Source organism: Rhinoraja longicauda, chromosome 2 (assembly GCF_053455715.1).
Source record: "Rhinoraja longicauda isolate Sanriku21f chromosome 2, sRhiLon1.1, whole genome shotgun sequence".
Lineage (NCBI taxonomy): Eukaryota > Metazoa > Chordata > Chondrichthyes > Rajiformes > Arhynchobatidae > Rhinoraja > Rhinoraja longicauda.
This window is the reverse complement of record NC_135954.1, coordinates 109,583,152-109,610,493: the sequence shown is the minus strand read 5'-3', so window position 1 is coordinate 109,610,493 and position 27,342 is coordinate 109,583,152. Positions and strand designations below refer to the sequence as shown.

The window sequence follows — 27,342 nt, the reverse complement described above, 5'->3', positions numbered from 1 at the left end:
GTCCTACTGGGAAGAGGGCAAAGCTTGACCTACTGTTTGGAAATTGGTTCGGCAAGTGACTGAAATGTTGGTGGCCGAGACTTTTGGGACCAGCGACCGGAGTTCTATTGGCTTTAAATTAGTTGTGGATAAGGAAAGGGTGAGTCCACAAATTAAAGTTTTGAAGGGGAAACCGAAAATCTTGGAGAAAATCCCCGCAGGTCACAGGAGAACGTACAAAATCCGTACAGACAAGCGCCCATAGTCGGGATTGAACCCGGATCTCCGGCGCAGAAAGGCAGCAACTCTACCGCTGCGCCCGTCTTTCCAACTGGAGTTTATACATTCTCCCCGTGACTTGCGTGGGTTTTCTCCAAGATCTTCGGTTTCCACCCACACTCCAAAGACGTGCAAGTTTGTAGGCTAATTGGCTCAGTATAAATGTAAATATGTCCCTAGTGTGTGTAGGATAGTGTTAATGTGCGGGGATCGCTGGTTGGTGCGGACTCGGTGGGCCAAAGGGCCTGTTTCCGCGCTGTATCTCTAAACTAAACTAAACAATACATGATTGCAATCGAGCCATTTACAGTGTATAAATACATGATAAGGGAATAACGTTTAGCGCAAGGTAAAGACAGCGAAGTCTGATGAAAGATAGTCCGAGGGTCACCAATGAGGTAGATAGTAGTTCAGCACTGCTCTCTGGTTGTGGTGGGATGGTTCAGTTGCCTGATAACAGCTGGGTAGAAACTCAGGATTGAGGCACTGCTGAGAAAGTCCAGAGTCCTCTGACTGGGCTGCACTGCGCATGTGCGATGGCTGGGTTGCCGGACGTGTGAACTGCGCATGTGTGGTGGCTGTCTGGCTGGGTTGCCGGGCGTGTTTACTGCGCATGTGCGGTGACTGGGGTGCCGGGCGTGTTCACTGCGCATGTCCCGGACCCGGAGCCCTCGGCCAAGATGGCGGCCTCCGTGTGGCGCCGAGTCCAGGCGGCGGCGGCGAGGCAGCTGCGGCTACCCCGCCCCCACAACAGGAACGCCGGCAGCTCGGTCGAGGCCGCACCGATAGCGGACGGCAGCGAGGAGCCAGGTGACGGTTAAATCCCCGCGGGCGGTGGGAGGTGCTGGGTCCGTCGGTCCGCCTGCGGCCTGCGTGGACCGGGTGGGTGGGGGCTGCCGGGGGCCGCTCGCGCTCACCCCCATCCCCGCCCCATCACCCGCCCAGAACTGCATGCAATACTCCAAATGTGGCCTAACTGGTCAATAGACAATAGGTGCAGGAGGAGGCCATTCGCCCCTTCGAGCCAGCACCGCCATTCAATGTGATCATGGCTGATCATTCTCAATCAGTACCCCGTTCCTGCCTTCTCCCCATACCCCCTGACTCCGTTATCTTTAAGAGCTCTATCTAGCTCTCTCTTGAATGCATTCAGAGAATTGGCCTCCACTGCCTTCTGAGGCAGAGAATTCCACAGATTCACAACTCTGACTGAAAAAGCTTTTCCTCATCTCCGTTCTAAATGGCCTACCCCTTATTCTTAAACTGTGGCCCCTTGTTCTGGACTCCCCCAACATTGGGAACATGTTTCCTGCCTCTAACATGTCCAACCCCTTAATAATCTTATACGTTTCGATAAGATCTCCTCTCATCCTTCTAAATTCCAGTGTATACATTTCAACAGTTCAACAGAGCTTTATTTGTCATTCGGTACCAAGGTACCGAACGAAATTACATAGCAGTCATACACAAAAAAGAACACAAGACACATGACCCCAACACAAACGTCCATCACAGTGACTCCAAACACCCCCTCACTGTGATGGAGGCAACAAAACTTCCACTCTCTTCCCCACGCCCACGGACAGACAGCTCGTCCCCGACCGACCCGCACAGTCCCCGCAAGGGGATGGGAGTCCCCGCGGCCGAGTCGCACCGGGCGCTGAAACATCCCGCGGCTGAGCCGGGCGACGGAAGGCCCCGCGGCCGAGCCGTGCGCAGCTAAGTCCCGCGGCCGAGTTGCACCGGGCACCGCTAAGTCCAACGGCCGAGCCGCACCAGCGATGTTAGGCCCCGCGGCCGAGCCGCGCCGGGCGATGTTAAGTCCAGCGGCCGAGCCACACCGGGCGATGGAAGGTCCCGCGGCCAAGCCGCACCGGGCGATGTTAAGTCCAGCGGCCGAACCGCACCAGCGATGTAAAGTCCCGCGGCCGAGCCGCGCCGGGCGATGTAAAGTCCCGCGGCCGCGCCGGGCGATGTAAAGTCCCGCGGCCGATCCGCGCCGGGCGATGTAAAGTCCCACGGCCGAGCCGCACCGGGCGATGTTAGGCCCCGCGGCCGAGCCGCACCGGGCACTGTTAAGTCCAGCGGCCGAGCCGCACCGGACGATGTTAAGTCCAGTGGCCGAGCCACACCGGGCGATGGAAGGCCCCGCGGCCGAGCCGCACCCCGCGCCGTGAGGAAGAGACCTAAAAGAGAAAGGTTTCCCCCACCACCCACACCACCACCCCCCCACCCACACCACCACCCCCCCACCCACACCACCACCCCCCCCCCACCCACACCACCACCCCCCCCCACCCACACCACCACCCCCCCCCCACCCACACCACCACCCCCCCCCCACCCACACCACCACCCCCCCCCCACCCACACCACCACCCCCCCACACATACACAACCAAAAAAAAAAAAAACCATCCCAACACCGACACACAACAAAAAAAAAAGGAAAAAAGACGAACAGACTGCTAGCGAGCCGCAGCCGTTAGGCGCCGCCACTTCCGCCACACACCGCAAGCCTAGTCGCTCCAGTCTTTCAACATATGACAGTCCCGCCATTCCGGGAATTAACCTAGTAAACCTACGCTGCACTCCCTCAATAGCAAGTTATATTCAATGTCCCTAGCAATGAAAGCAAGCATACGTATGCCTTCTTTACCACTCTATCCACTTGTGCTGCCACCTTTTGTGAGCTATAATATTGGACTCCAAGATTCCTCTGAACATCAATGCGGTTAGGGGTCTTGCCATTACCCTCTCCTTTACATTCAACCTCCCAAAATGCAACATCTCAGAGTTGCTCGGGTTAAACTTCATCTGCCATTTCTTTGCCCATTTCTGCCGTTGATTATATCCTACTGTATCACTGTCTGCAAGTCATCCGATTTTGGTGTCATCAGCATACGTACTCACCAATCTATCTACATCACAAACAGCAAGAGTCAAGAGTGTTTTATTGTCATATGTCCCAGATAGAACAATTAAATTCTTACCTGCTGCAACACAACAGAATATGTAAACATAATACATTGTAAATAATAATAATAATAGTCTATTGTAATTCAGAGCTTATTTGAGGTTGTAGTGTTTAATAGCCTGATGGCTGTCGGGAAGAAGCTGTTCCTGAACCTGGACGTCACAGTTTTCGGGCTCCTGTACCTTCTTCCCGATGGCAGGGGTGAAACGAGTGTGTGGCCAGGGTGGTGTGGGTCTCTGATGATGCTGGCTACCTTTTTGAAGCAGCGACTCCGATAAATTCCTTCGATGGTGGGGAGGTCAGAGTCCGTGATGGTCTGCGCGGTGTTCACAACTTTTTGCAGTCTTTTCTGCTCCTGAACGTTCAAGTTGCCGAACCAGGCCGAGGTCCCAACACAGATCCCTGCGGAACTCCACTGGTCACAGACCTCCACAACCATCTTGTCGTCTATGAATAAGCCAGTTCCAAATCCACCCGCCCAAGTCATCATGAATCCGGTACATCTTAAACTTTTGGATCAGCCTAGCGTGAGGGTCTTTATCAAAAGCCTTACAAAATCCATGGATACAACATCCACCACCCTACCTTAATCAATCTCCTTTGCACCTCAAAAAAACAGAATCAAATTAGTGAGACATGACCTGCTGCTGACAAAGTCGTGCTGGCTATCCCCAATTAGCCCATTCTCCTCCAAATGGGAGTAACTCCAATCTCGAAGAATTCTCGCCAATAGCTTTCTTGCGACTGACGTGAGGCTCACTGGCCTATAGTTTAGTTTAGAGATACAGCGTGGAAAGAGGACCTTCAGCCCACCGCGTCCGCGCCGACCAGCGATCCCCGCACGCTAGCACAATCCTACACACTAGGGACAATTTACCAAAGCCAATTAACCTACAAATCTGCACGTCTTTGGAGTGTGGGAAGAAACTAGAGCACCTGGAAAAAAACTACGCGGTCAAGGGGAGAACGTATAAACACAGTACAGACAGCAACCGTAGTCAGGATCGAACCCGGGCCTCTGGCGATGCAGAGTACGCGTTTAGTACCTCAATTGCATCCTCCGACCCCAAGCATTGATTCCCTCCTTTATCCTTGAGCAGTCCGACCTTCCCCCTTGTCATCTTATTTTTAACGTACATATAAATAGCCTTTGGAATTTTTCTAAATCCATCTCGCCAATGACAAATGCCCCTTCTAATCTCCCGCTTAAATTCTTTCCTACTCGCTTTATATTCCTCATGAGCCCCGTGTGATGCCATCTTCTTAAACCTGACATACGTTTCCTTTTTCTTCCTGACTAAGTTTAGCTCCTTGGTCATCCACAGTTCCCTTGCTTCCCTGTCCTTATCCCCCCTCCTTATTGGAACATGCTGATCCTGTACGTTGTTCAGCTGGTCACTAAACGACTCCCACATATCTGGATTTACCCAATAGCAATTGATCCTAATCTACCCTTCTTAGCTCCTGCCTAATGACATTGTAATCTTCCTTGCCCCAATTAAGTACCTTCTCCCAACATCCAGATATTTCCATATTCAAAGCAATCTTAAAACCAATGGATAGACACAAAGTGCTGGAGTAACTCAGCAGGTCAGGCAGCATCTCAGGAGGAAAAAGATGGGTGATGTGTTGGGTTGAAACCCTGTTTCAGACTGCATAAACGTCTGAAGTTGCGATCGCTACCCCCAAATTCTTCTTCCACCGCTGCACTGGTCACATGGCCAGGCTCCTTTCCTAATACAAGGCCCAGTATGGTCCTTTCTCGAGTCGGACTATCCAAATAAATCCGCCCCATCTAATCCTCTTGCCCATAGTACATCCCAGTCAATATTGGGAATGTTTAAGTCACCCACTGCAATAAACCTGTGGTTCTTACATCCTTCCATTATCTATCTATATATCTGGCCATCTATATACCACTGGCTATTTAGTGGCTTATTGTATAATCCCATTAGAATAATTACTAATTTCTTATTTTTGAGTTTAACTCATAATGTGTTATGAGTTAAATGTAGATGCATCCTCCAGTATGTCCTCTCTGAGTACTGCCATGTAATTTCACCTGATTAGCAAAGCAACTCCTCCACCTCTTCCCCTCCCCCCTTCTCTATCTGAAACATCGAACCTAGGCACGTTGAGCTGCCAATCGTGTCCCTCTCACAATTAAGTAATGGCCACAACATCATCATTCCAAGCACTGATCCAGGCTCTAGGTTTAGCAGCCTATACCCAGAATACTCCTGGCATTGAACACTTCAACTCATCATGATCTCCGTGTTCATGAACCTCTCCCTGCCTGTCCTTCCTTTGAGACTGACCTATCGTAATCTCCATTTTCTCATCAGCCTTTCCATTTGCTGACCTGCTGGTTCCTACGAGTTGAAGTGTGTTTACTTCAATGCGAGGAGTATTCTGGGTAAAGGCAGCTAAACCAGGGGCCACAGTTTAAGAATAAGGGGTAGGCCATTTCGAACGGAGATGAGGAAAAGCTTTTTCAGTCAGAGAGTTGTGAATCTGTGGAATTCTCTGCCTCAGAAGGCAGTGGAGGCCAATTCTCTGAATGCATTCAAGAGAGAGCTAGATAGAGCTCTTAAGGATAGCGGAGTCAGGGGGTATGGGGAGAAGGCAGGAACGGGGTACTGATTGAGAATGATCAGCCATGATCACATTGAATGGCTGTGCTGGCTCGAAGGGCCGAATGGCCTCCTCCTGCACCTATTGTCTATTGTCTACCCCCTCCCTGCCATTCTAGTTGAAACCCTCCTGAGTAGCGCTAGCAAACCTCCCTGCAAGAATGTCGGTGCCCCTCCAGTTCAGGTGCAACCCCTCCTGTTTGTACATCCCCATGAACTTTACTGAGTTCCCTCGTGTTCATATCTTTCTCAAATGTAAAAACATGGGAGAAATATTAATGGAGGACGTCAACCGTCTCCTGCGTCTCTGAGCATTGATGTTAGATTTGTTTTTTCACGGACCCTATTCTCTCCCAAGTTACTCTTATTCCCTTAATATATTTATAAATATTAAGGGATATCTGGCCCTCGAGTGCTGGCAACATGATCTCTGCACACTTTCCAGCCTAATGACATCCTCTAGCAGAGTGACCAAACATGAACACAATACACCAAATGTGGCCTTACGAATGTCATCTTCATTCCTAATCTTACACCCTTTTGTATATGCTCCACCTCTGGTCTTGTCATTTACTCTATCCATCTGCCATTCACCCTCCCCCCCCCCCACCTGTATCCATCTATCACTTTATTATTTTGTGTCATCACACAACTGTTTGCCAATAGCGAGCAGATTTTAGTGCCACGTCGTTGGCCTCCGCAAGTGCATGTGTCGTGCAGCATGTCACAGCCCAGGAGATGGTCCATAGTCTGGAGGCCCAGTCTGCTGCACACACTGTATCCATCTATCACTTAAAAGGATAGACACAAAATGCTGGAGTAACTCAGCGGCTCAGGCAACGTCTAGGGAGAGAAGGAATGGGTGACGTTTCGGGTCAAGACCCTTCTCCAGTCCGAAAAACAACCTTCCACTATCACCCTCTGCTTCCTTCCATAAAGCTAGTTCTCTAACCATTCGGCTAGCTCTCCCTGGGCAGATGGTAGCTCTGGCCTATAGCATTAAGGATAATCCCAAGAGATTTTAAGTACATAAAGGGGGAAAAGGGTAACTACAGAGAGAGTGGGACCCCCTCAGCAATTAAAGAGGTCCACTCTGTGGAGCCAGATGAGATGGGCAAGGTCCTCAATGAGAATTTCTCCTCTCTTTTTCATGGAGAAAGACAGGAGGACTGAGGAACTTGGGGCACTCAATGGAAGTGTCTTGAGAGCAGTCAGTGTCACGGTTGAAGAGGTGCTGAAGATCTTGAAGGTAGACAAATCTCCAGGCCGGATCAGATACATCCGAGGACACTGAGAAATTAGAGAGGTAATTGCGGGAGCCTTGGCTGAAATTTGCGAGTTGTCATTAAGTACAGGAGAGGTGCTGGAAGACCGGAGGGTGGCAAATGTTGTGCCAAGAAAGGCTGCAGGGAAAAGGCTGGGAACTGTAGGCCAGTGAGCTTAACATCTGTAGTTGGAAAATAACTGGAGAGTATTCTGAGGGACAGGATACACATGGATTTAGATGGACAAGGGCTAATTAAGGATAGTGATGATGATTTTGTACATGGGAGGCCGTGGCTCACGAATCTGATTGAGTCGGTTGAAGATTTGACCAAAAAGGTTGATGAGGGCAGAGCTGTAGATGTTTATATGAATTTCAACAAGGCATTTGATAAGATAGACACTGGGCCGCCATGTCCTGGGCCTCCTCCATTGTCAGAATGAGGCCCAACACAAATTGGAGGAACAGCACCTCATACTTTGCTTGGGCAGTTTACACCTCAGCGGTGTTAACATTGACTTCTCTAACTTCAGATAGTCCCTACTTTCCCTCTATTATTAACATTGACTTCTCTAACTTCAGATAGTCCCCGCTTTCCTTCTGTTCCCTCCCCCTTCCCAGTTCTCCCACTAGTCTTCCTGTCTCCGACTACATTCTATCTTTGTCCTGCCCCCTCCCCTGACATCAGTCTGAAGAAGGGTCTCGGCCCGAAACGTCACCCATTCCTTCTCTCCTTAAACCAGCATCTGCAGTTCCTTCCTACTTATTTGGCTACAAGGTGCATTTGAGTTACTCCAGCATTTTGTGTCGACCTTCGATTTAAACCAGTATCTGCAGTTTTTTTTCCTAGGAATTTGATACGGTTCCGCGTGGTAGGCTGCTCTGGAAGGATAGATCGCATGGGATCCAAGGAGAGATAGCTGGATGGATAGAGATTTGGCTTTATGGAAGGAAGCAGATGGTGATGGTGGAAGGTTGCTTCTCTGACTGAAGGCCTGTGACCAGTGGTGTGTCTCAGGGTTCAGTGCTGGACCCATTACATTTTGTCATCTACATCAATGATTTGGATGAGAACGCACATGGCAAGATTAGCAAGTTTGCAGATGATACAAAAGTGGGTGGTATTGCAGATCGCGAAGATATCTGTCAAAAATTGCAGCAGGATCTTGATCAGCTGGGCTGATAGGCTGAGGAATGGTTGATAGAATTTAACACAGAGAAATGTGAGGTGTTGCATTTTGGAAAGTCTAACATGGGCAGGACCTACACAGTGAATGGTAGGGCTCTGGGGAATGTTGTAGATCAGAGGGCTCTGGGAGCGCAGGTGCATGGTGCCTTGAAGGTGGAATCGCAGGGAGATAGGGTGGTCAAAAAGGCTTTTGGCACATTCAGTAAGAGTATTGAATGTAGAAGTTGGGAGGTCATGTTGCAGTTATATAAGACATTACATCTAGACGTGAGGCCACATTTAGAGTATTGTGTTCAGTTCTGAGCACCATCTTATAGGAAAGATGTTGTCAAGTTGGAAAGGGTATGAAGAAGATTCACAAGGATGTTGCCAGGACTCGAGGGTCTGGGCTATAAGGAGTGGTTGAACAAGCTGCTCTATTCCTCGGAGCGCAGGAAAATGAGGGGAGATGTTATAGAGGTGAATAAGATCACGAGAGGAATAGACCCGGTAGACGCACACTTGCCCAGAGTAGAGGAATCGAGAACCAGAGGACAAAGGTTTAAGGTGAAGGGGAAAAGATTTAACAGGAATCTGAGGCGTAACCTTTTTATACAAAGGGTGGTGGGTGTATGGAACGAACTGCCAGGGGAGGTAATTGAGGCAGGGACTATTGCAATGTTTAAGAAACAATTGGAGAGGCATATGGATAGGACAGGTTTAGAGGGATATGGGCCAAACGCAGGCAGGTGGGACTAGTGTAGATCGGACATGTTGATCGGTGGGCAAGTTGGGCCGAAGGACCTGTTTCCACGCTGTATGACTCTATGACTCCCTTAAAGTGGCAAAGCGACTGGATAGAGTGGTAAACAAGATGTATGGTATTCTTCCCTTCATTGATTGGGAATTGAGTGTAAGAGTCAGCAACTTTGTAGGACTTTCTGAAGAAGGATCCCATCTCAATCAGCCTGAAGGGTGTCAACCCAAAACGTCGCCAATCCACGTCTTAGAATTAGTGTGAGGAGGGACCCGAACCCGAAACGTCGCCAATCCACACAGAATCAATCTGAAGTAGGGTCTTGACCCGAAACATCACCTATCCATATTCTCCAGAGATGCTGATTGACCCATTGAGTTACCCCAGGACTTTGTCGCCTTTTGTGTAAACCAACATCTGCACTTCCTTATTTCTACATTTTTACGGGACTTTGTTTAGACCTATTATAAAAAAAACGTATTATAAAAAGTCCTGATCACCACATGACATTAAGGAAGCAAAGGCTTTGGAGGATATGCAGAACAGTTTTCCCTGAATTCTGCCTGGATTAGAGGGTATTAGCGATAGAGGTTGGACAAACCTAGATTATTTTGTTTGGATCATCAGGGAGTGACTTGAGGGCATAGCTTTAAGGTGAGAGAGACAAATTTTAAGTGCAGGCAATTTTAAAAATACATAGAGTGGTGGATGACTGAAACGTGCTGTCAAGAATGGTGGTAGAGGCTGTTATATGGTATTTAAGACACTTTTAGATAGGCACATGGATATGGATCACGTGCAGGCAGAGGAGATTAGTTTAACCTGGCATCGTCTTCAGTAGGGGCCTGTTCCCACTCTTCCATGTCTAACTTCTTAAAGCCCTAACTAAGGAAACCATCTAATAGAAGCCTGGTGACCCAAGCTGCTCCGCCATTCAATATTATCTGACCACAACTCTTCTCTGTACCAGTGTGTCGGAAGAAACTGCAGATGCTGGTTTAAACCGAAGACGGACGCAAAAAGCTGGAGCAACTCAACGGGTGACGTCACCCAATCCTTCGCTCCAGAGATGCTACCTGTCCTGCTGAGTTACTCCAGCTTTATGTGTCTATCCTCTCTGTGCCAGTTCTACGTAGCAGGCCCTCAACTCGCCAATCTTTTGAAGGTTTATCAACCTCCTTAAATATGTTCAGAACGCACCTTATTGATAATGGAGTCTTGCAAGAGTGCATCCACATGTTGATTTTCATAAGTTCATGAGTGATAGGAGCAGAATTAGGCCATTCGGCCCATCAAGCCTACTCCGCCATTCAATCATGATCGATCTATCTCTCCCTCCTGACCCCATTCTCCTGCCTTCTCCCCATAACCCCTGACATTTTGGCATTGTGCAATTTACTCCAAATGTCAACCCATGTTTTAATATTCATCCAAAATGTTGCTTTGTATGCTTGATTTCATTTTGAGCAGTTCTCATTTTGTTGCTTTCAGATTTACCTAACAAAACTACCGCGAAGACCTTCTCAACGTTGCAAGCAGAGAGGCACGAACAGGCGGAACGCACCATTTTGATTAGCTGTCCTCCTAATGTCACTGAGAAGAAATTCTACAAATACCTAACGAGTTATGGAGCAATCAATAAATATTTCTTCTACGAAACTTTTGTAAGTGATCTGCTGCAAACTTTTGCAGCAGAATCTAAATATTGAGCTGCATATTGTTATGACTAGGTAAAATTCCCACCTTGATACTACCTTTAGAATTGGGGTTACTGTGGAATCATAGTCCTAGACTTTTACAGCAGGGAAGCAGGCCCTTTGGCCAAACTCAACCATGTAAACCAAGTTGTTTATCTGAGCTAGTTTCATCTGCCTGCTTTTGCCCATGTCCCTCAAAACGATTTCTATCCATGTACCTCTTTAAACATCTTTTTACATAGAACAGTGCAGCTCACGAACAGGCTCTTCGGCCCACAATCTCTGTGCCGAACATGATGCAAAGATCTTCTATCATCTACCTGCACGTAATCCAAATCCCTCCATTTCCTGCATATCCATAGAGCCTTCCAAAAGTCTAATCAATGCTACTATCGTATCTGCCTCAATCACCAACTCTGGCAGCGCGTTCCAGGCGCCCGCCAACCTCATTGTGTTTAAAAAGAAAAGGTTACTCCACACATCTATAAACTTTGCCCCTCTCAACCATAAAGCTATAGACAATAGGTGCAGGAGGAGGCCATTCGCCCCTTCGAGCCACCACCGCCATTCAATGTGATCATGGCTGATCATTCTCAATCAGTACCCCGTTCCTGACTTCTCCCCATACCCCCTGACTCCGCTATCCTTAAGAGCTCTATCCAGCTCTCTCTTGAATGCATTCAGAGAATTGGCCTCCACTGCCTTCTGAGGCAGAGAATTCCACAGATTCACAACTCTCTGACTGAAAAAGTTTTTCCTCATCTCAGTTCTAAATGGCCTACCCCTTATTCTTAAACTGTGGCCCCTTGTTCTGGACTCCCCCAACATTGGGAACATGTTTCCTGCCTCTAACGTGTCCAACCCTTTAATAATCTTATACGTTTCGATAAGATCCCCTCTCATCCTTCTAAATTCCAGTGTATACAAGCCTAGTCACTCCAGTCTTTCAACATATGACAGTCCCGCCATTCCGGGAATTAACCTAGTAAACCTACGCTGCACGCCCTCATGCCCTCTAGTATTTAGTTTTCTGTCCTGGGAAAAAGGTTCTGTCCGTCAATCCTATCTACGCCTCTCATAATTTTATATTCTTCTATAACCTCTCCCTGTAACCTCCGGCGTTCCGAAGAAAACAATCCAAGACTGTCCACCCTCCCCTTGCAGCTGATACTCCCGAATTCAGACATCATTCAAGTAAAACTTTTGAACTTAGTCATCGTACCTGCCTCGACATCTTCCTCTTGGAGCTCGTTCCATGTACTCACCATCCTCTTGAAGAATTTCCTCTTCAATCATTCATTCTCATCCATATCATGGACATAGGCGTCAAACAGCAATGGACCCAACGACGATCCCTGAGGCACACCAGTCTGAAAAATAACCTTACACCAACCCCCCTCTGTTTCCTACCATGAAACCAATTCTGTATACATTTAGCTAGCTCTCGTAAGATCACAAGGTCATAAGAGATAGGACCAGAATGTGCCATTCGGCCCATCAAGTCTACTCCGCCATTCAATCAAGGCTGATCTCCCTCCTAACCCCATTCTCCTGCCTTCTCCCCATAACCCCTGATACCCGCAGAAATCTAGAATCTATCTCTCATGTAAAAATACCCATTGACGGCCTCCACAGCCTTCTGTGGCAAAGAACTCCACAGATTCACCACCCTCTGACTAAAGAAACTCCTCATCTTCCTAAAAGAACGTCCTTTAAGTCTGAGGCAATGACCTCTAGTCCCAGACTCTCCCACTAGCGGAAACATCCTCTCCACATCCACTCTATCCAAGCCTTTTACTATTCTGTACGTTTCAATGAGATCCTCCCTTATTTTTCTAAACTCCAGCGAGTACAGGCCCAGTGCTGTCAAACGTTCATCATATGTTAACCTACTCATGTAGTTTATCTCTCCCTAGATTCCATGCAATCTAACCTTCCAGAGAAACCTACCAATGTGGAATCTTAACAGGGACCTTGCTGAAATTCATATAGAGAATGTCCACAAACCTGCCCTCATCAAACCTCTTGATTACTTCTTCAAACAACTAAATTAAATTTGTGAGGCATGATCGCCCACAGACAAAACGATGCGGTCAAGCCCAAATCAACCCTTGTTCTTCCAAATGCATGTATTTCTTATCTCAGAATACATGGCCTTGGAACTTCAGTAACTCGAATTCCTGGTTCCCTCTGTTCGACATCAATCTTGGGCACTACTTTTTATTGTGTAATTCTTGCCAATTTAATGTAGCAAAATAAAACACCTTGCATCTTTCCGAGTTGAGTTCCACCTGCTACTCTTTGGTCCACTTCTCCAGTTGATCTGGATCCCAGTATAATCTTGGATAACCCTCAAATCCATTGAAAGAAAGTAGTAAAAGACAGTGCTAAAAGACAGTAGTAAAAATAGAGGTGAAAGACAGCCATGATTTTATTAAATAGCAAATCAACTCAGGGGACTTAATAATTTATTTCTGCATTTAGTTCTTGTACATTACTGCCTCAATGGAAGTTCTATTGATCCAAGAAATGTATTATAACATAGTTATAGAAGCTGCTCAAGTATTTTGGCATGTGGTGAATTTTGAGATGATGTATGCTTCCAATTCATTACAGGATGCAGCATTTCTGAGATTTTAATATTTTCAGTAATTCAGTTACATTCAGAATCTCTTCACATAATGCTAAAGTTACTGATTTCAGTGAATGTGGCCTAAACAAAGACCGAAGATAGACACAAAAAGCTGAAGTAACTCAGCGAGTCGGACAGTATCTCTGGAGAAAAGGAATAGGTGACGTTTCGGGTCGCGACCCTTCTTCAGATTCCAGCTTTCACTCCACCTTTACCTGAGCTCGGGAGAGTTACTCCAGCCTTTTGTGTCTATCGTCAGTTTAAACCAGCATCTGCAGTTCCTTCCTACACATTAAACGAAAACAGGTTTTGTTGACGTCTTTGAAGCACAACTTGGATATTTAACAATTTTGGAAATAAGCTAAGCAGCAGGTTTGCCATGCTCTGAAACGACAATCTACAGTTTGCTTAGAGGACCAAGAGAGTTCTGAGGAAAGCCATTTCATCCATGTTGGCCAAGAAAGAGCCATTCTGCTCCCAATGGCAGGAGCACAAATATCAAGGCGTCAGGGATACTGACTTTCAGATTGGCCAGTAAAACCAAATTTAGTCATCAAATGGTGGTGAAAGGACCCCATGTTTCTATGTCAATGACTTAATCTGCACTTTAACTCCCCCTCCCATTCCCAGTCTGACCTTTCTGTCATGGGCCTCCTCATAGTGAGGCCCACCGGAAAATGGAGGAACAGCACCTCATATTTCACTTGGGCAGCTTGCAGCCTAGCGGTATGAACATTGACTTCTCTAACTTTAGATAGTTCCTCTGTCCCTCTCTTCTCCTCCCCCTTCCCAGTTCTCCCACTGTCTTCCTGTCTCCACCTATATCCTTCCTTTGTCCCGCCCCCCCCTGACATCAGTCTGAAGAAGGGTCTCGACCCGAAATGTTACCCATTCCTTCTCTCCCGAGATGCTGCCTGACCTGCTGAGTGACTCCAGCATTTTGTGATGCTTAATCTGCTGAGATGATTTACTAAATCCAGACCATTAAGCTTATTTGTAGCATCCCTGTTATCACTGTTCATAAAACAGTGTAGGTTTAGGTTTCCAAGACACAATCTGGGTGAGCCAAAGAACCTTTGTGACATGTAGTAAAAAGGAACTGCAGATGCTGGTTTACACCAATGCTGGAGTAGCTCAGCAGGTCAGGCCACATCTCTGGAGAAAATGAATAGATGACGTTTTGTTTTGAAACCCTTCCTCAGTCTGAGGAAGGGTCCTGAACTAAAACGCCAATAATACATTTTCTCCAGGGATGCTGCCTGACCTGCTGAGTTTTACTCCAGCATTTTTGTGTCAACCTTTGTAACATGGTTAAAGTAAATGCTTTGAATTGTTACACAGCTTGCCTTTAGTAAGATGAGTTTAGCATTCCTGTTTTACTCAGTTTCACTGCACATTTATGTGTGTGACAAATAAACTTGACTTGACTTGACTTTACCAATTTATATCTGATAAATTGATCAGTTTATATTCATTTTTTCCCTTAATGTTACATAGGGCATTTACGCACTGGTAGAGTTTTCTGGTAAGGAAAGTATAGAAGCAGTCCAACGTGCTTCCACCATCCCAGGCCTCCGGCACGAATGTGCTGTTCCGTTCAAGTCCAGATTTTTCAATTTGAGGAACAACCATCTTGGATCACAGACTGCCATTCATCCTTCCGTGCTTCGGCTTAAACAGTCTGTCATCTCTCTTAATGAACTCTTACAGAAAATCTCTGGAGCCGAGAGTGTAAGTTGGTGTTTTATTTATGTTGTAATGGCAGTAAAACTCTTGCAAAAGTAACTTCACCTGCTCAGTTTAGCTTGGAGAAACATCACGGAAAGAGGCTCTTTGGCACCTTGAGTCCATGCCGACCATCCACCAACTGTTCAATTTTAGTTTAGTTTAGAGGCACAGCGCAAAAACGTGCCCGTGCCGACCAGTGATTCCCACGCACTAACACGATCCTCCAACTTACTAGGGATATTTTACAAATGTTATCAATTCCAGTTAACCTACAAATCTGCACTCTTAGGAGTGTGGGTGGAAACGAGAGCACCCGGAGAAAACCCACGCAGGTCACAGGGAGAACGTACAAACTCCGTACGGACAGCACCCATATTCTGGCGCTGTAAGGAAGCAACTCTACGGGGTTAGACACGTTAGAGGCAGGAAACATGTTCCCAATGTTGGGGGAGTCCAGAACAAGGGGCCACAGTTTAAGAATAAGGGGTAGGCCATTTAGAACTGAGATGAGGAAAAACTTTTTCAGTCAGAGAGTTGTGAATCTGGAATTCTCTGCCTCAGAAGGCAGTGGAGGCCAATTCTCAGAATGCATTCGAGAGAGCTAGATAGAGCAGGGGGTATGGGGAGAAGGCAGGAACGGGGTACCGATTGAGAATGATCAGCCATGATCACATTGAATGGCGGTGCTGGCTCGAAGGGCTGAATGGCCTCCTCCTCCTGCACCTATTGTCTATTGTCTACCACTACACCACCATGCTGCCCACTAATATGGTGGAATTGGATATTTTGATTGTTGCCGTGATATAGTTGATGAATTTTGAACTTGTTGCTTGGAGATCCTGAATTGAGTTCTTTACTATGTTTTAATTTAAACCTCTGTTAAATTCTTTGATTTAATGGCATGGATTAGTAATGATGAAAGTACAAAGGAGATTTGGCGTTACAAGAGATGTATTGCAGAAAATAATCAGTAACAGATTTTGCCTTCCAAACTTTTGTACATTTCAGTTACAGGGGGGAAAAAACAAGCTTAATTTATAGGAAGGAACTGCAGATGCTGGTTTAAACCAAAGATAGACACAAAATGCTGGAGTAACTCAGCGGGTCAGGCAGCATCTCTGAAGAGAAGGAATGGGCGACGTTCGAGGTTCAGAGCTGAGATGAGGAAAAACTTTTTCAGTCAGAGAGTTGTGAATCTGTGGAATTCTCTACCTCAGAAGGCAGTGGAGGCCAATTCTCTGAATGCATTCAAGAGAGAGCTAGATAGAGCTCTTAAGGATAGCGGAGTCAGGGGTATGGGGAGAAGGCAGGAACGGGGTACTGATTGAGAATGATCAGCCATGATCACATTGAATGGCGGTGCTGGCTCGAAGGGCCGAATGGCCTCCTCCTGCACCTATTGTCTATTGTACAGAGTTTGTACGTTCTCCCCGTGACCTGCTTGTTTCAGTCTTAAGAAGGGTCTCGACCCAAAACGTCACCCATTCCTTCTCTCCAGAGATGCTGCCTGTCCCGCTGAGTTACTCCAGCATTTTGTGTCTACCATAAGCTTCACTTATAAGCCATTTCATGCGTTTATTATTTGGGCAGTAAATAGGCATTGTGCCCGAGAGTTGGATATTGACTGTTAACTGTGTTTTCTCTCTCAGATAGATGAACAATTATACACGGTCCTTCAAGAGATGCAGCTTACCGAAGAGAACACGCGTCTTCGTTTTCTCGTGTGTTCCCTGCTAAAGGAAATCGCGGCTGCGTACTTTCCAGAATGTTCAATCAGACCCTTTGGGTCGACTGTAAATAATTTTGGCAAGATGGGCTGTGATCTGGACATGTTTCTGGACCTGGATGGCATTAGCGGAAGAAATAAAACTAAGGTAAAAAAAAATACTGCAATTCAACACGGGAAATTTAATTTTTATGCATCTCAGTCAAAATCATGTGAAATAAAATTTGTCTATGTCCTTGTTAGTTTTTAGGCATTGTATAATATTTCAAACAATTGACACCACTGATTTTATTCTTGACAGTAACAGCTGCTTGATGTCATTAAGTAGTTTGGAGTATAAGAAAATAACTGCAGATGCTGGTAGAAATCGAAGGTATTTATTCACAAAGTGCTGGAGTAACTCAGCAGGTCAATTGATGCTGGAGTCAATTATAAAAGACGAAATTGCGGAGCATTTGGATAGTAGTAACAGGATTGTTCCGCGTCAGCATGGATTTACGAAGGGGAAATCATGCTTGACTAATCTTCTGGAATTCTTTGAGGATGTAACCAGGAAAATTGACAGGGGAGAGCCGGTGGATGTGGTGCACCTTGACTTTCAGAAAGCCTTTGACAAGGTTCCACATAGGAGATTAGTGAGCAAAATTAGAGCACATGGTATTGGAGGTAGGGTACTGACATGGATAGAAAATTGGTTGACAGACAGAAAGCAAAGAGTGGGGATAAATGGGTCCCTTTCAGAATGGCAGGCAGTAACTAGTGGAGTACCGCAAGGCTTGGTGCTGGGACCGCAGCTATTTACAATATACATTAATGACTTGGATGAAGGGATTAAAAGTACCATTAGCAAATTTGCAGATGATACAAAACTGGGTGGTAGTGTGAACTGTGAGGAAGATGCTATGAGGTTGCAGGATGACTTGGACAGGTTGTGTGAGTGGGCGGATGCATGGCAGATGCAGTTTAATGTGGATAAGTGTGAGGTTATCCACTTTGGTGGTAAGAATAGGAAGGCAGAGTATTATCTGAATGGTGTCAAGTTAGGAACAGGGGACGAACAACGAGATCTGGGTGTCCTTGTGCATCAGTCACTGAAAGGAAGCATGCAGGTACAGCAGGCAGTGAAGAAAGCCAATGGAATGTTGGCCTTCATAACAAGAGGAGTTGAGTATAGGAGCAAAGAGGTCCTTCTGCAGTTGTACAGGGCCCTAGTGAGACCGCACCTGGAATACTGTGTGCAGTTTTGGTCTCAAAATTTGAGGAAGGATATTCTTGCTATTGAGGGCGTGCAGCGTAGGTTTACTAGGTTAATTCCTGGAATGGCGGGACTTTCATATGTTGAAAGACTGGAGCGACTAGGCTTGCATACACTGGAATTTAGAAGGATGAGAAGAGATCTTATCGAAACATATACGGTTATTAAGGGGTTGGACACGTTAGAGGCAGGAAACATGTTCCCAATGTTGGGGGAGTCCAGAACAAGGGGCCACAGTTTAAGAATAAGAAGAGAGTTGTGAATCTGTGGAATTCTCTGCCTCAGAAGGCAGTGGAGGCCAATTCTCTGAATGCATTCAAGAGAGAGCTGGATAGAGCTCTTAAGGATAGTGGAGTCAGGAGGTATGGGGAGAAGGCAGGAACGGGGTACTGATTGAGAATGATCAGCCATGATCACATTGAATGGTGGTGCTGGCTCGAAGGGCCGAATGGTGTCCTCCTGCACCTATTGTCTATTGTCAGGCAGCCTCTCAGGAGAGAAGGAATGGGTGACGTTTCGGGTCGAGACCCTTCTTCAGACTGATGTCGGGGGCGGGACAAAGGAAGGATATAGGTGGAGACAGGAAGATAGAGGGAGAACTGGGAAGGGGGAGGGGAAGAGAGGGACAGAGGAACTATCTAAAGTTGGAGAAGTCAATGTCCATACCACTGGGCTGCAAGCTGCCCAGGCGAAATATGAGGTCCTGTTCCTCCAATTTCCGGTGGGCCTCACTATGGCACTGGAGGAGGCCCATGACAGAAAGGTCAGACTGGGAATTGGAGGGGGAGTTGAAGTGCTCGGCCACCGGGAGATCAGTTTGGCCAACACGGACCGAGCGCAGGTGTTGAGCGAAGCTTGGAGTAGGTAGCGGAAAGAAAATATTTGCAGTTTTTTAATAGTTGATGGGAAATGTTGGCCACAGGAAACATGGAAATATTATTAAAATTAACTTGACATTTAATATTTGATTTTACGTTAAATTTAATGTTAGAAAAGATCAATGAGGGAATTAAATGAAATTGAACCAAAGGCATTTTGGAATAGAGAGATGTGTGGTATTGTTCATGTGTAAGAAACATCACTTTTCACATCACATGTACGTTTCTTTCAGTTCTCTGTGAAGAATCAGCATGGATTACGTGATTATAATCATTTTGGAGCATAATGATGGTCTTTATAGCTACCATTATTCATAAGATCATAAGTGATAGGAGCAGAATTAAGCCATTCAGCCCATCAAGTCTACTCCGCCATTCAATCATGGCTGATCTATCTCTCCCTCCATACCTCATTCTCTTGCCTTCTCCTCATAACCTCTGACACCTGTATTAATCAGAGAAACATAGAAAAATATGTGCAGCAGTAGGCCATTCGGACCTTCGAACTAACACCGCCATTCAATATGATCATGGCTGATCATCTAAAATCAGTAACCCATTTCCTGCTTTTTCCCCATATCCCTTGATTCCGTTAGCCCTAAGAGCCATATCTAACTTTTGAAAACACCCAATGAATTGGCCTCCACTGCTTTCTGTGGCAGAGAATTCCACAGATTCGCAACTCTCTGGGTGAAGAGGTTTTTCCTCATCTCAGTCCTAAATGGCCTTCCTTTTATTCTTAAACCTTGACCACTGGTTCTGGACACATCCAACATCGGGAAACATTTTCCTGCATCTAGCCTGTCCAATCCTTTAAGAATGTTATAAATTTCTATAAGATAGAATTTTACATGTTTCTATCAGATAGAATCTATCGCTATCTTAAATATTTCCACTGACTGCCTCCATAGCCTTCTGTGGCAAAGAATTCTACAGATTCACCACCCTCTGACTAAAGAAATTCCTCCTCATCACCTTCCTAAAAGAACGTCCTTTAATTCTGAGGCCGTGACCTCTTGTCCTTGACTCTCCCACTAGTGGAAACATCCTCTCCACACCCACTCTATCCAAGCCTTTCACTATTCTATTATTGGTCCATATCCGGCATCGTGTTGGTTGAGTAAGTCGTCTGATTGTGAGTACTATGTTGAGCTGCACTCAGGATTCATCTGTGAACTAATGAGACAGATGAAAATTAATAATAAAACCTGTAAAAACTTTTCATTTGCATCAAAATGATCACCCCAACATGTATTTATTTTGTAAAACAGGAATATGCTAAAAGATATTAGGGCTATAGATTATACGGCTTGAGGTGACATTCACAGTTCGTTGCACGTGGCTGTTACGGAGACTTGGTTGCGGGAGGGACGGGACTGGCAGCTCAACCTTCCAGGGTTTTGATTTCTCAGAAGTGATAGAGAGGAAGGTCAAAGAGGTGGCGGAATTGCTTCATTAATCAGGGCGAATGCCAGGGTGGCATTCAGGACATGATGGGGGGGTTTGTCTTTTGGGGCGATCTAGGTAGTGCTCCCAAATAAGAATGATGCATTCATTCTATTATACAGTAATTATACTATACTCTCAATAGCCAGCAGGTGATAGAGGAACAGATATGTGGACAGATTACGGAAATATGCAAAAGCAACAGGGTTGCAGTAATGGGTGACTTAAATTTTCCTCAAATTAGTTGGGACTTAGCTAGTACAAAAGGCTTCAATAGGGCAGGATTTATTAGGTGTATCCTGGAGGGATTCCTAAAACAGTATGTGGATAATCCAATTGGAGGAGGGACCATACTGTACCTGGGTATTAAGGTACAGTATAGGATTATGTGATAGGATTAGAATTAGGCCATTCGGCCCATCAAGTCTCCTCTGCTATTCAATCATGGCTGATCTATCTCTTTCTTCTAACACCATTCTCCTGCCTTCTCCCCATAACCCCTGATACCCGTACTAATCAAGAATCTTATCTATCTCTGCCTTAAAAATATCTATTGACTTGGCCTCCACAGCCTTTTTAAAAAAAAATTTAGAGATACAGCGCAGAAACAGGCGCTTCGGCCCACCGTGTTCGCGCCGCCCAGCGATCCCCGCACACTAACACTATCCTACACCCACTAGGGACAATTTTTACATTTTGCCCAACCAATTAACCTACAAACCTGTACGTCTTTGGAGTGTGGGAGGAAACCGAAGATCTTGGAGAAAACCCACACAGGTCATGGGGAGAACGTACAAACTCCGTACAGACGGCGCCCGTAGTCAGGATCGAACCTGAGTCTCCGGCGCTGCATTCGCTGTAAGGCAGCAACTCTACCGCTGCGCAACCGTGCCGCCCACAGAATCCCACAGATTCACCACCCTCTTGATTAAATAAATTCCTCCTCGTTTCCTTCTTAGAGGAACATCCTTCAATTCTGAGGCTCTGACCTCTAGTCCCAGACTCCCCCACTAGTGGAACCATCCTCTTCACATCCACTCTATCCAATCCTTTCACTTGGGATTGGGAAATGTGCCTGGCCAGGTGACTGATGTTTCAGTGGAAGAGAATTTTAGTGACAGTTTGATCACAGTTCCATAGGTTTTAATATTATTGCTCTAGAATACAAGAGGCAATCTGTGCTTGGAGTCGGAGGATTTAGGTGAACTACTAAACGAGTATTTTGCATCTGTATTCACTAAGGAGAAGGATCTGGAGGATGGCATGAATACAAATGTGTGGAAAATACAAATATTGTAATCAATATTGAGATCAAGTAGGAGGTTGTGCTGAGGCTCTTGAAGAGCATTGAGGTTGATAGTTCCCCAAGTCCTAATGGGATTTATTCAAGGTTATTGAGGGAGGCAAGAGAGGAGTCTCTCTTTTTCAGTCAGAGTTGTGAATCTGTGGAATTCACTGCCTCAGAAGGCAGGGGAGGCCAATTCTCTGAATGCATTCAAGAGAGAGCTAGATAGAGCTCTTAAGGATAGCGGAGTCAGGGGGTATGGGGAGAAGGCAGGAACGGGGTACTGATTGTGAATGATCAGCCATGATCACATTGAATGGCGGTGCTGGCTCGAAGGGACGAACGGCCACCTCCTGCACCTATTGTCTATTAAGATTCCAGGGGCCTCGACGAGGATCTTTGTTCTCTTGCTTTTGGCAAGGTTCTGAAGGACTGGAGAGCGGCCAATGTTGTGCCTTTCTTTTAAAGGTTTAGTATAGTTTAGAGATACAGCGCGGAAACAGGCCCTTCTTCCACCGAGTCCGCACCGCCCAGCGATCCCCGCACACCAACAATATCTTACACACACTCGGGGCAATTTACAATTGTAGCAAGCCAGTTAACCTACAAACACTGCACGTCTTTGGAGTGTGGGAGGAAACTGGAGATCCTGGTGAAAACACGTGCCGTCACGGGGAGAACGTACAAACTCCGTACAGACAGCGTCCGTAGTCAGGATCGAACCTGGGTCCCTGGCGCTGTAAGGCACCAACTCTACCACTGTGCCACCGTGCCGCTTAGGGAAGTAGAGAAAATCCAGGAAGCTATTGGCCAGTGGCCCTCACGTCAGTGGTCGGAAAACAATTGGTGAGAATTCTTTGAGGTAGGATTTACTGCCATTTGAATGAGAATGGGCTAATTAGGGATAGCCAGCATGGCATTGTACATGGCAGGTCATGTCTTTCTAACTTGATTGAGTTTATTGACGAGGTGATGATTAGGACTGATGAAGTTAGGGCGCGTGCATGTTGTATAAACGTGAGTTTCCCTGTGTTAGAATGTAGTTGATGGGGACGTGAGAGAGAGCAGGTTACCATGAAATGGAGGTGGGGGGATTGTTTAGATGGGATAATGGGACAGCTCTTGAATTATGGCATAGACAAGATGGACTGAATGCCCTCCTATGTCATGAGAAAAATGTTCTATCGCCAAAGACTATTGGTGTTGATGCATTATTGTTGAGATACAATGAAAAATGTTGTTAGCGTGCGATCCAGTCAGATCATATTATATGCAAGTACAATCAAACCATACACAAGTACCAACAGGAAATGCAAAGAGAAAGTGCAGAATATATTGTTGCACTGCTATTGTGTTACGGTTATAGAGAAACTATCCTCACTATCAACAACGATTTTTTTGCGTCATCAGTTAATATACTAATCACACTTCTTGCATTCACTATCAAATGTTAATGTATAAACAGTAAAGGTTCCAGCGGTATTCTCTGTGGTACACCAGAGGTGCAGGCTTCCAATCGCAAAAACAACCCTTAACCTTGCACCTCCTCCAACCCCATCTACTGTAACGCACCTCCTCCAACCTCATCTACTGTAACTTGCACCTCTTCCAACCTCATCTGTAACTTGCAGCTCTTCCAACCTCATCTCATGTAACTTGCACCTCCTCCAACCCCATCTCATGTAACTTGCACCTCTTAGAAACATAGAAAATAGGTGCAGGAGTAGGCCATTCGGCCCTTCGAGCCTGCACCGCCATTCAATATGATCATGGCTGATCATCCAACTCAGTATCCTGTACCTGCTTTCTCTCCATACCCCCTGATCCCTTTAGCCACAAGGGCCACATCTAACTCCCTCTTAAATATAGCCAATGAACTGGCCTAAGCTACCTTCTGTGGCAGAGAATTCCACAGATTCACCACTCTGTGAAAAAAAACTTTCTCATCTCGGTCCTAAAAGACTTCCCCCTTATCCTTAAATTGTAACCACTTGTTCTGGACTTCCCCAACATCGGGAACAATCTTCCTGCATCTAGCCTGTCCAACCCCTTAAGAATTTTGTAAGTTTCTATAAGATCCCCCCTCAATCTTCTAAATTCCAGCGAGTACAAGCCGAGTCTATCCAGTCTTTCTTCATATGAAAGTCCTGCCATCCCATGAATCAATCTGGTGAACTTTCTCTGTACTCCCTCTATGGCAAGAATGTCTTTCCTCAGATTAGAAGACCAAAACTGTACGCAATACTCCAGGTGTGGTCTCACCAATGCCCTGTAAAACTGCAGCAGAACCTCATCTCATGTAACTTGCACCTCCTCCAACCTGTTCTATTGTAACTTGCACCTCCTCCAACCTCATCTACTGTACCCGTTGTTCCAAGTGCGAACTCGTATATCGGCAAGACCAAACATAGACTGGGAGGTCATTTTGCTGAACACCTTCCCTCGATCCGCCTGGGCCTAAGTGATCTTTCTGTTGCCGGACACTGTAACTCCCCTTTGCACATGGGGCGGCATGGTGGCACAGCGGTAAAGTTGCTCTCTCACAGCGCTAGAGACCCAGGTTCCATCCTGACCTCGGCTGCTGTGTGCACGGAGTTTGTACGTTCTCCCCGTGACCTGCGTGGGTTTTCTCTGGGATCTCCGGTTTCCTCCCACACACTAAAGACGTACTGGTTTGTAGGTTAATTGGGTTTGGTATAATTGTAAATTGTCCCTAGTGGTTGTAGGATGGTGTTAGTGAGCAGGGGATCGCTGGTCAGCGCAAACTTGTTGGGCCGAAGGACCTGTTTCTGCTCTGTATCTCTCAACTAAACTAATTGCTGATCTGTCCTGGACCCAGCTCACTGATACAATCACAAAGGAGGCTCACCAATGCCTCGATGTCCTCAGATGTTTTAGGCAATTCGGCATGTCACCAAATAATGTGTTCAACTTCTACAAGTGTGCGGTTGAGAATATACTGACTCGTCATATTACGGGCGTGATTTGGAAATCTGCTCTTTCCGATGCTGCAGAAAGTGATGGACATTGCCTGGTCCATCATGGGTATTGACCTCTCCACCATCGAAGAGATCTACAGGAAGCGCTGCCTTAAAAAGACAGCTAATATCATCAAAGACCCACGGCAGCTTGGCTTCCTTCTCTCTGCTACCGTAATGTCGAGTTCGCGTTCGCGGTCAGTTGGTTGATAATAATCAGAGACGGCACAGACCTCACTTATCCGTAGTTTATTAGAGCTCTCGTAGACAAGTTTCTAAAAGCACACACATAGTCACGGACTCCGGGGCCAGTGGAAACGTGTCACACCAGCCTCTAGAATTAAGCCCCCTTTATTCCCCAAAACTGCAGAATTCACAGTTATTTACAAGTATCACAACCAATCAATATTGGAATTAAGTCAGTTTTCCCTTATACGGCCGAGTGTTGGAACAAAGTCAGTTTTCCCTTATAAGGTCCTAACAGGCTATTGTTCAAGGTTTAGTCGGCGGCGTCTGTTTACTGTTTGTGTACTGTTTTGAGTTGCAGTAGAAGCCCCCTTTCATTGTTATCTGTATGCATAAATACAGGTGCTCCTCAACTTACAATGGGGTGACGTTCCGATAAACCCATCGTAAACCAAAAATATCGTACGTCGAAATGCATTCAATACATCTGATCGAGTGGCCGGAAGCGAGCTGCCGTTGCCCAGAGTTTGCACCATTGTAAAGTCAAAATATCGGAAGTGCTGTAGTTTAAGATCAAGTCGATGCTTACCTTTATCTATTCGTGGAAATAATAAGATAGTTGTGGAGGGGAGGATGCTCCTTAAACTGTGGAGCATCTTGGACAATACAGCTCACCCTCTCCATGACACACTGGTCAACCTGAGGAGCACCTTCAGCAACAGACTAGTTCCACCAAGATGCAGCACAGAACGTCACAGGAGATCCTTCTTCCCTGTGGCTATCAAACTGCAACTACTTCCCCTTTTGTCGTGGGGTAGACTGACTCCCTTTCCCCTCCCCAATCTTTGCACATCCCAAATCCTGGACTTTCCACTCGTCACTTTATTTTCGTGTTTCATGTACCTTGTTGTGTTTTATGACTGGTATGTCATATTTCCATCCTGGGATAAATCTATCATATCATACCATAAGGTCATAAGTGATAGGAGTTGAATGAAGCCATTCGGCCCATCAAGTCTACTCCACCGTTCAATCATGGCTGATCTATCTCTCCCTCCTAACCCCATTCTCCTGCCTTCTCCCCATAATCTCTGACACCCGTACTAATCAAAAAATTATCTATCTCTGTCTCAAAAATATCCACTGACTTGGCCTGCACCCTTCTGTGGCAAAGAATTCCACAGATTTCCACAGAAATCCACAGGGACGGCACGGTGGCGCAGCGATAGAGCTGCTGCCTCCCAGCGCCAGAGACCCGGGTTTGATCCTGACCACGGGTGCTGCCTGTGTGGAGTTTGTACGTTCTCCCCGTGACCTGCGTGGGTTTTCTCCGGGTGCTCCGGCTTCCTCCCACGCTCCAAAGACGTACAGGTATGTAGGTTAATTGGCTTCGGTAAAATTGTAAATTGTCCCTAATGTGTGTAGGATAGTGTTAGTGTGCGGGGATCACTGGTCGGCGAGGACCCGGTGAGCTGAAGGGCCAGTTTCCGCGCTGTATCTCTAAACCAAACTAAGCTAAAGATTCACCACCCTCTGACTAAAGACTAAATCACCCCAGGAGATTCCTTTTCTCCATGTACCGTACGGAAAATTATAGATCGCACCGACAACAGGATGCGATCCATCCAGTATATGTATGCTCAACTGAATCGCTGATTCTTACGCAGGATTATAACAAGCAGTTCCAGTTGCCAACTAGTTTCCTTCTTGTTTAGCCAGACGGTGCCTTCTCCGTGGAGTACCAAACAAAAAGGGTGGCATCGGAGCGGGTGGCGACGCAAAGCATCCTCTCGGTGATCGGGGAGTGCATTGATCAATTTGCCCCAGGATGTACAGGAATGCAGAAGATACTCAACGCTAGGTGCCCGTTGGTGCGGTTTTCCCATCAGCCTTCAGGATTTCAATGCGACCTCACTGCCAATAACAGGTGAGGAATGCAAAAGACCAGGATCTGCGTCATTGTTTTACTTCAATTATCGGTATTACCGTTTGAGCGTTTGAATGTTCATTCTTGCAAGTAACTGTGCTTTTTTGTACACAAAATTGCCGCAGGTTTGCATATCACAAATTAAGCTACAGTTTATCAACAGTTTTGTTCCACCAATATACTCCTCCCTTATGTTTTGAACTTGTGACAATCAAATTCTAATTTAGATTTAGATTTAGAGATACAGCGCAGAAACAGGCCCTTCGGCCCACCGGGTCCGTGCCGCCCAGCGATCCCCGCACATTAACACCATCCTACACCCACTAGGGACAATTTTTTAATTTGCCCAGCCAATTAACCTACATACCTGCACGTCTTTGGAGTGTGGGAGGAAACCGTGGATCTCGGAGAAAACCCACGCAGGTCACGGGGAGAACGTACAAACTCCGTACAGACGGCGCCCGTAGTCGGGATCGAACCTGAGTCTCTGGCGCTGCATTCGCTGTAAGGCGGCAACTCTACTGCTGCGCCACCGTGACCGCCCTTTG

General features: G+C 46.3%; 1 protein-coding gene across 2 annotated transcripts in view; it reads left to right on the top strand.

Moving 5' to 3' along the window:
• The first annotated feature begins 901 nt into the window (after nt 1-901).
• The window catches only part of mtpap (mitochondrial poly(A) polymerase), a 47,153-nt gene continuing 20,712 nt past the window's right edge, over nt 902-27,342 (top strand). Inside the window, exons 1-5 of one of the 2 annotated variants that reach the window (XM_078429601.1) lie at nt 902-1,068; nt 10,548-10,720; nt 14,883-15,116; nt 16,763-16,987; nt 26,583-26,794. In XM_078429601.1, coding sequence (XP_078285727.1) covers nt 939-1,068; nt 10,548-10,720; nt 14,883-15,116; nt 16,763-16,987; nt 26,583-26,794 — 974 coding nt within the window. In that variant the 5' untranslated portion in view covers nt 902-938. The remainder of the gene's footprint in view (nt 1,069-10,547; nt 10,721-14,882; nt 15,117-16,762; nt 16,988-26,582; nt 26,795-27,342) is intronic. The other variant, XM_078429611.1, reaches the window with a different exon arrangement.